Source organism: Corylus avellana, chromosome ca7 (assembly GCF_901000735.1).
Source record: "Corylus avellana chromosome ca7, CavTom2PMs-1.0".
Classification (NCBI taxonomy): Eukaryota; Viridiplantae; Streptophyta; class Magnoliopsida; order Fagales; family Betulaceae; genus Corylus; species Corylus avellana.
The window spans coordinates 27,550,945-27,559,357 of NC_081547.1; the positions used below are offsets into that span (position 1 = coordinate 27,550,945).

The window sequence follows — 8,413 nt, forward strand, 5'->3', positions numbered from 1 at the left end:
GCATTTAATCTGTTTTAATTTCATAATTATAAGATAACTAATACGTGGGATTTGATGTTTTTTTTGACATTTTCTTAGGTAATTAGATTACAATTTTTAATATTTTGAGTTATAAATATTGATAAGAAGATAACGTTTATCAATTTTAAGGAGAGGAAAATAGGAAAAGGATGATTCAATTATCTAATAACCTTTACTTTATGAAGTATAATTTCCAGCCAACTCAATGCTAGCTCAATGCTTAAGTAAATTAGGCAATCGTCTAAGCCCCCAATAAAAATAAGGCCCCAAATAACTCTAGTATACTTAAGTTTCCTTTTATAAAATAAATAAATAAATAAAATAGAGCCTCAATTATGATAAAAAGTTAGTCAATTGTCTTCAATTAAAGCCTCAATTATGGTTAAAATTTTATTATGATAAAAAAGTTAGTAGATTCTCTTTAATTAAGGCTCTAATTACAGTAAACATAGATACAAAAAATTAAATTCATAGATATCAAGACTTAAAAAGAAACGAAAGAGAAAAATGGAAAGTCAAGTTTCATCTGAACTTAAAGCCAATATATTGGCTAAGTTCATTCATTAAATAATTTTTAGAATAAAGTAATAAATATTTCATAACAAAAATGAATTTTGCAAGTCTGAAAAGAAAAATGATGGGCAAAAGTAAGAAGAATGATTTAAAATTAAAATTATTTAATTAAATATTTTTTTTAAAAAAGGCCCACTTAAGTTTGTCGCCTTAATAGATTTTGATGACCAAAAATGTTAGATATGCAACTCATTTATAATTTTTTTTTTGACATATGTTAATATATAATTGAAAAATGTTAAAAAAAAATAGTAGGGGATGTAACTTTAATCACATATTGATACATATCAGCAAATTGTAAAAAATTATAAGAGAAAACACAAACTAATAAATGAATTGAACTTTCCTATAGTATCTTTCGTTCGTTTTAGAAGTGTGAAAAAATCATATATCTCTTTTCTTCTTTTACTTTGAAAAAATAAAAAATAAAAATCGGACTCTAATCTAAATCGGAAAATTGAAGAACATCATTTTTTCCTTAAAAAAAAAAAAAAAAAAAAAAGAAAGAAAGAAAAAAGGAACATCATTTTGTTTTAAAATTAAAAAAATCAACGTCTTTTCTCAACATGCCATGGTTGAATGGTTTAGGACTCGATTGATTACTGACAGTTCATGATTAGGCAATGGAGGCGCCCCCAGGCTAGCATAAATGTTCTTATGTCGTTTTTCAACTAAACCACCAGACGCGCTCCAAGCGCGCGTTTCGTCTTTCGCTGTTCAGTCTCCCCTCCTCTCTCTCACAGAGTCACAGGAACTCACACTTTTTGCAGTATTGGTGCGCGCACAACTCTGACAGCACCAAACCCACTTCACTTCCATGTCTGTCCCAGTTCCTTGATCAAACCCAAACCCCAACTTTCCCAAGTCTTCGAAGGGAGACCCCAGGAAGCTCCAATTGTGAAGGTGATCTTCTCTGTTGCTCACATTTTCTGCTTTATTTCTTTCTTTGCATGCATGGATCTGTTTGGATAATTAGTCTAAAATGCACGATCTATTTGGGCTTGATTTTCTTTCTGTGTCTCAGTTCTGGAGTTTGAAGCTCCAAACTGCTCTGTAAAAGTCATTTCTGTGTTCCTTTCCGCCGATCCGCTTGTACTTTTCTTGATTCTAGTTTTTATTTAAAATTGTTTAATACGGAGTTTTAGGCAATAGATCATGTGGTTGGATTGAGGCTTAGTTGAGCTGAATTGGAAATGGGGTTTAAGAGTAACTTTCTGTTACTGGTGTCTGGTTATGTGTATTTTGAATGTTTGATGGCCGTTGGAATTATGTGAGTGTGCTAGATTGTAGTCTGCAAGATTATCTCTGGGTTATGTTTAAAGCTCAAATTTTAACTCAGTATGGTTAATTGGCCTACCAATTATATGGAGTAAATGTTTTAAAATGTAGTTCTTGGTATTGTAGAGAATGTTCCTTTGGTGGGAAATGGTCCTGCCGACAACAACAAAAAAAAGAGAGAATTAAATGTGGAAAATTGTTTAATTATTGTGAAAGCTCCACGCTGGTTAAGCCAAAATGTCCAATTTCTTCTCGGTTGATCAAGGCTCTTCCATTGCTTGGGGTTGGGGGGCGGTATTCAAAACAGTACAATATTGGATGAATTATAGCAGTTCTGCCTTAAACCCTCGATCATGTCTATATTCTCTCTTTTGCTCAGATTACACTAGTTTCACTTCCTAGTGGTAACAATTGAGAAATCATCTATAAAAGAAATTTTGATAATAACCAATAGAAATTATCAATGTAAGAAAAGCGTGAAAGCTGATTTTAACCTCTTATGTGTGTGTGTGTTTTTTTTTTTTCAATTTTCCAGGTATTTTTTAACTTTAAGGGAGTTGTGATGGGTAACGGCTCAGACACGGATATTAGTGAATCTGAAATGGATGAGTATGAAGATAAATCTTATGAAGAATTGAAGAGTGGGAACCACAATTTCAAAAACTCAGACGAGACGTTTGCTTGCCCCTACTGCCCAAAGAAGAGAAAGCGAGACTATCTATATAAGGACCTTCTTCAGCATGCTTCTGGGGTGGGCAAAAGTAGTTCGGATAAGAGAAGTGCAAAAGAGAAGGCTAATCACCTTGCTTTGGTGAAATATTTGGAAAAAGATTTAGCTGGTCCATCAAAACCTGCTGACAAGAGTGATCCTCCTATTGACTGTGACCATGATGAGAAAATTGTTTGGCCTTGGACAGGAGTTGTGGTTAACATGCCAACTAGACGGACAGATGATGGGCGATATGTAGGAGAAAGTGGATCCAAGCTGAGGGATGAGTTGAAAAGTAGAGGGTTTAATCCCATAAGAGTCCACCCTCTATGGAATTTTCGCGGTCATTCAGGAAGTGCTATTGTGGAATTCCACAAAGATTGGCCTGGGTTACATAATGCTATGTCATTTGAGAGGGCTTATGAGGCAGATCATCATGGGAAAAAGGACTGGCATACTAGTAATGGCCAAAAATCTGGTCTTTATGCTTGGGTTGCCCGTGCAGATGACTATAATTCAACTGGAATTGTTGGGGAACACCTACGAAAGATTGGAGATGTTAGAACTATTTCTGAAATTATGGATGAAGAAGCTAGGAAACAGGATAAACTTATATCTAATCTGACAAACATTATTGAACTCAAGAACAGGCACTTAAAAGAGATGGAGGAAAGATGTAGCGAGACTTCAGTCTCTGTTAGCAACTTAATGGAAGAGATAGATACACTCGTTCAATCTTATACTGAAGGTTTGTTTTATTGTATATTTCACGTGTTTACTTTTCTTTAATCTCCTGAACTGGATTGTGCAATGCAATCTACTGCACTTGTTGGGTTAAATAGAATATCTTCTTAGCTATTTACAGCTGTAGAGTTCCTGAATGTTTGGCAAATTCTAGTGTAGATTTCACCATATTGGATTTGTTATTATCAGTTATTCCTTTTTGGTGTCAGGCTGGTATCGATTAATCTGTGCCATGTTTGCTCACAGATCTTAGAAAAGTGCAACTGAGTGCGAGGGATCACTTTCAGAGGATTTTTAATGACCACGAAAAGATTAAGTTGCAACTGGAATCTCAGAAAAAAGAGCTTGAGATGCGTGGGATAGAGTTGGAAAAGCGTGATGCGCAGAGTGAAAGTGAAAGAAGATTGCTCGCTGAAGAGATTGAAAAGGTATCATTATTTTGGGCTTGATTGCTATCACAATTTCCTTATATTTCGTAATTCACATGCTATGATTATTGAAGAGGTATATTTTCTTTGATTAAAAAAAGTTTATTCAATATTAGAGAAATGGTCAAGTGTGTCTAATTCATAATGCATATCCCAACATCTCAATGCTGCCTAGAAGGGGAAGAGCAACTGCATATTTTTCCCCCCTCGGTAAATATCAAATGTAGTAACCACAGAATGATTGATTAGAAAACTATTTGAACTTGATACTGTCAATGTAAGTCCTATTATTTGCTTAAAATTTATTCAACCAATTGCAGTGTTAGCTGAAATGTTTTTGTATGATTATATATGCATTTGGCAAGATGATATGCTTGACCACCCTGCTTTTGGTTATCTATCAGAATGCCATAAAAAATAGCTCTCTGCAATTGGCCTCTTTGGAGCAACAGAAGGCTGATGAAAATGTCTTGAAACTGGCTGAAGATCAGAAGGTCTGTTAGTTGTTTTTTAGTGCTTAAACATTAATCTCGACATTTCCTTCCCAATTTCACAGAAGAAAATCGGTTCTATGTTACTATTGATTTCATACAGAGGCAAAAGGAGAAACTCCATAATAGAATAATTCAACTGGAAAAGCAACTGGATGCAAAACAAGCGCTGGAATTGGAAATTGAGCAATTGAGAGGGCAACTAAATGTCATGAAGCACATGGGAGATGATGGAGATGTAGAAGTTCTGCAAAAGGTGGAGGCGATACTCAAACAGTTGCGAGAAAGAGAAGGGGAGCTTGAAGATTTAGAAGATTTGAACCAAACTCTAATAGTGAAGGAGCGCAAGAGCAACGATGAACTGCAAGAAGCTCGAAAAGAATTAATAAGTGTATGTTCTTTTCCCCTTCAATGAAAAGCTGCAAGAAGCTTCTAAACGTATGCATTTTATTAGAAGTTAGTAGTAGGGTGCTATATCATGTAGATTATGCAAATTATGATTTATTTATTAATAGTAGGATCCCCAGAGGCGATTGACTCATGAGTTAAAATGCCCTTATTTTTCAACCCCAAACTTATTAGATGACCCTGAAATTTAGAAGTTGTGGGTTTCAAATTCTGATTATATTAGAGTGACATACATTTTGGTTGTTTGTATAAATGCGTTTTTCACTTGGAATAGTGGGATGGCCAGTGTTCTACCCTGTTATACATTAATTTGGACTGTGGATTATGGGGCTGGCTTATTGGAATCTTCCTTATGTTCTGATCTAAGCAGTGTTAAACCTAATACTAGTTCCAATAGCATGTGAGGAAATGCTAATTCTCTTACTTTGTAGGGCTTGAAAGAAATGGTAAGACGTACTTGTATTGGTGTTAAAAGAATGGGAGCACTTGACAATAAACCATTCCATGAAGCAATGAAGAGAAAGTATAGCGAGGAAGAAGCAGATATGAGAGCTTCAGAGCTTTGCTCATTGTGGGAGGAATATCTGAAGGACCCAGACTGGCATCCTTTCAAAGTTACTACCATTGAAGGGAAACATCAGGTGTTATTCTTAGATATCATAATATCTGCCTCTCCTAGATATTACTCAGTAGTTCTGGTTTAAATCTGTTCCATAGTAAGTAATGTATGTTATTTTTCGTGAATGTTGTGCATGTTGCATGTCTTTATCTGGCATAATGTTTCATTTTAAAGGATGAAAAGAAGGAATTTGATTGTAAGCAACAGAAATACATGCTCGCCCTCAATGGGCCCCTTCCAAAATAGGCTCACCAGAACACCACAATCCCCATGAAATTTAGAGTCCACTATCACTCTCCACCAAGCTTCTGACTCAAGTCTACAGCACCAAATCCATTTACCTAAGAGAGCATGATCGCCATACAAATCTTGGATCAACTCACCAGGTGATATTTGAACTCTTCACCTTGCCTACCCTATAAGAAATCACATTAGAGCTTCTTAATACAGTTTGCAACACTTGTAGGGAAAGGAAAGAGGGACATTAAGTACGTAGGTAAGTTGGATAGGGTGCTCTTGATAAGGGTAATCCTACCACCTTTATTTAAATACAACATTTTCCAACTAGTTAACCAAGGCTATTTTCTCGATAACACCGCCCCTTATATGCTTGGCCTTATAGGATGCCCCCAACAGAAGACCAAAATACTTCCAAGTGCAAAGACACAACCCCACAACCCAGCACCCCAGCCAGCCTAACCACATTATCAACATTTCCCATAGAAACCTATTATGATTTGGCTAAGTTTGTCTTCAAACCCGACACAACCTCAAAACATAAGAATAAGCTTCGTAAATTGCATAGATGATTTGGGTCGGCTCCACAGAAAAACAAGGTATCACAAGCAAACAAAAGATGAGAGATATCAATTCCTATCCCCACAAAGAAGCTAAACAACAAACCTCCACTCATTGCAACTGAAATCATCATACCCAACGCCACCATCACTATAACAAACAACAAAGTAGACAAAGGCCCCCTTGCCTCAAGCCACAGAGCTAATAAAGAAGCCTGTGGGAGAGCCGTTCACCAAAACTGAGAAACACATCGATAAAATACAATGAGCTATCCATGAGCTCCATTTCTCCCCAAACCCGCACCTTCTAAGCATGTACAAAAGAAAATCCTAATTAACATGCTCATAAGCTTTTTTTAAGTCCATTTTACAAATAACTTCCAGTTCTCCGGATCTCATTTTGCTATCAAGGCATTCATTGGCAATAAGAATAAGATCTAAGATCTTCCTACCTCGGATGAATGCATTCTGTGACTTCTCCGGGTTATTTAATTGTCAGTTATCAAACTTTCCTCTAAATTTGAGGGTCAGATTTCAAGTCTGCTTTAGTTTGGTTGTAGCTGCCAAATATTGTGTTGCTTGTGTAATTAGATAGGCTGAATTTTTGAATTACAGAGGCAAAGTCCCTTGTAATTGACATGTCTGAACTTACAATTTTTTTTTTTTTTTTTTTTTCTAAAAAAGAAAAAAGAAAAAAGAAGGTATGTCTGAACATATGACCTGCTTGCATGCCTGTCTGGTAGTTTATCAATGTCCTCTTATGTAGCTTGTCGGGAGCGTGTGCTTTCTGCTGTCTATCCATTTGTACTCGATTAGTAAATCTGCATTTGTTAATTGGTCTGTTGTGTGTACTTTGAGACAATTCTTTTAAGAATTAGAAAATCTAAGTAATGTTCAATGATTCTGCTGCCCAAATTTATTATTGAAACTTTTAATAGATTGGTTGCAATGATATTCTAATATTCCCATAGTACATATTTTCTTTGCTTCCCTTTTAACATGACACGGTTTACTTAAGATGAATGCCATTGTTTCAGCAAGCTATAGATGATGAAGATGAGAAATTGAAAGGTCTGAGGAATGAATTGGGTGATGAAGTTTACAAGGCCGTGACAACAGCTTTAATGGAAATAAATGACTACAACCCAAGTGGGCGGTACATAATATCAGAATTGTGGAACTACTCGGAGGGAAGAAGAGCTACCCTCCAAGAGGGAGTCACATTGTTACTAGATGAATGGGAGGAAGTAGTAACTAAACGCAAAAGGGGAATGCGTTGAAGGTTGGTATAAGTTTCAGATAGTTTACTGTGAAAATTTAGGGCTGATGCAATGGATAGCCATTTGAGATATTCATTAATAATATTAGATTTTGGTAGGCTAGCATGTATATGAGTTTTGACTTTGGCCTTTGCTACCTTTCTGGTAAGATTTAGCTACTTCTGCTAGGTGGCAGTCCTTTGGGAACTGACTAGCTTTTACTTCCTAGGCGAGGTGGCAGGCATCTTTATATAGAAACAATTGATTATTAGTTATAAATTTAACAGCATCAGAAGCATGAGTATGCACGCCAAGTTACTTCATTCTCTAAAAGGAGTCTTCCGCAAATATTGCATTTATATTCAGCTCAGATTGTATCTACGTAAATAGTCTATCTATTATGCTGAAGTCATAGATTTCTCTATTCAATAGCCCTTACATACCCATGATTTCAGTATTTTGTAAGCAAAGCGATATTGAATTTTTCTGATGTGGAAACAATGTTGCTGGTTGCAGGAAATAAATATCCGAGTCCCCAAATGTAGCAACTATGGAGATGGAATGATCTTGCTCCCCTTTACAAGATGGGGGAATGTGTCTAGGGCATTTCTTCTCTGTAAATTATGAAATTTCATGTTGTACCAATTCTGCTCTCCATGAGACAACTTCTTGTATGAACTGCATTCATGCACTCACGCCAACACTTGGCATTCCTGTTCTACAATTGATGGAAAACCTATCCGACAATGTAGCCTTTGATCTGCAATTTGTGTTTTAAATAAGCTTTTCCCTGTTTTTCGATTGTCAAGAGTTACCATTGTAGATCAAGTATCATTCAATTAGAACGAAGCCATCTATCCATGGCTGGTCACTCTGTTCATGGGATCTTGCTTTGAAGGGCTTTTTCACATAACTATTGGTGGTACAGGATTACTTGGTCTTTAGTCACATCAAGAATAGGCTTAGCCGCTTAGGTCTCTTGATTATTTAGAAATTCTGCACTTGCAAGTTCCTCCCTTAGGTTAGCTGAAAGCATTGGATTGGTGATCAAAGGAAAAGTCCAAAAATTCTCCCCAAGGAAGGCCT

The 8,413-nt window shown here is 36.1% G+C and overlaps 1 protein-coding gene across 1 annotated transcript; it reads left to right on the forward strand.

The window, feature by feature from the left end:
* Positions 1 to 1,292: 1,292 nt before the first annotated feature.
* On the forward strand, positions 1,293 to 8,122 carry LOC132186103 (protein INVOLVED IN DE NOVO 2). The gene is made up of 8 exons (XM_059599910.1): positions 1,293 to 1,497; positions 2,408 to 3,329; positions 3,572 to 3,753; positions 4,158 to 4,247; positions 4,348 to 4,635; positions 5,084 to 5,293; positions 7,106 to 7,350; positions 7,844 to 8,122. Exons 2-7 carry the CDS (start codon positions 2,435 to 2,437, stop codon positions 7,346 to 7,348), a joined length of 1,908 nt encoding a protein of 635 aa, XP_059455893.1. The 5' UTR covers positions 1,293 to 1,497; positions 2,408 to 2,434; the 3' UTR covers positions 7,349 to 7,350; positions 7,844 to 8,122.
* Positions 8,123 to 8,413: the final 291 nt, after the last annotated feature.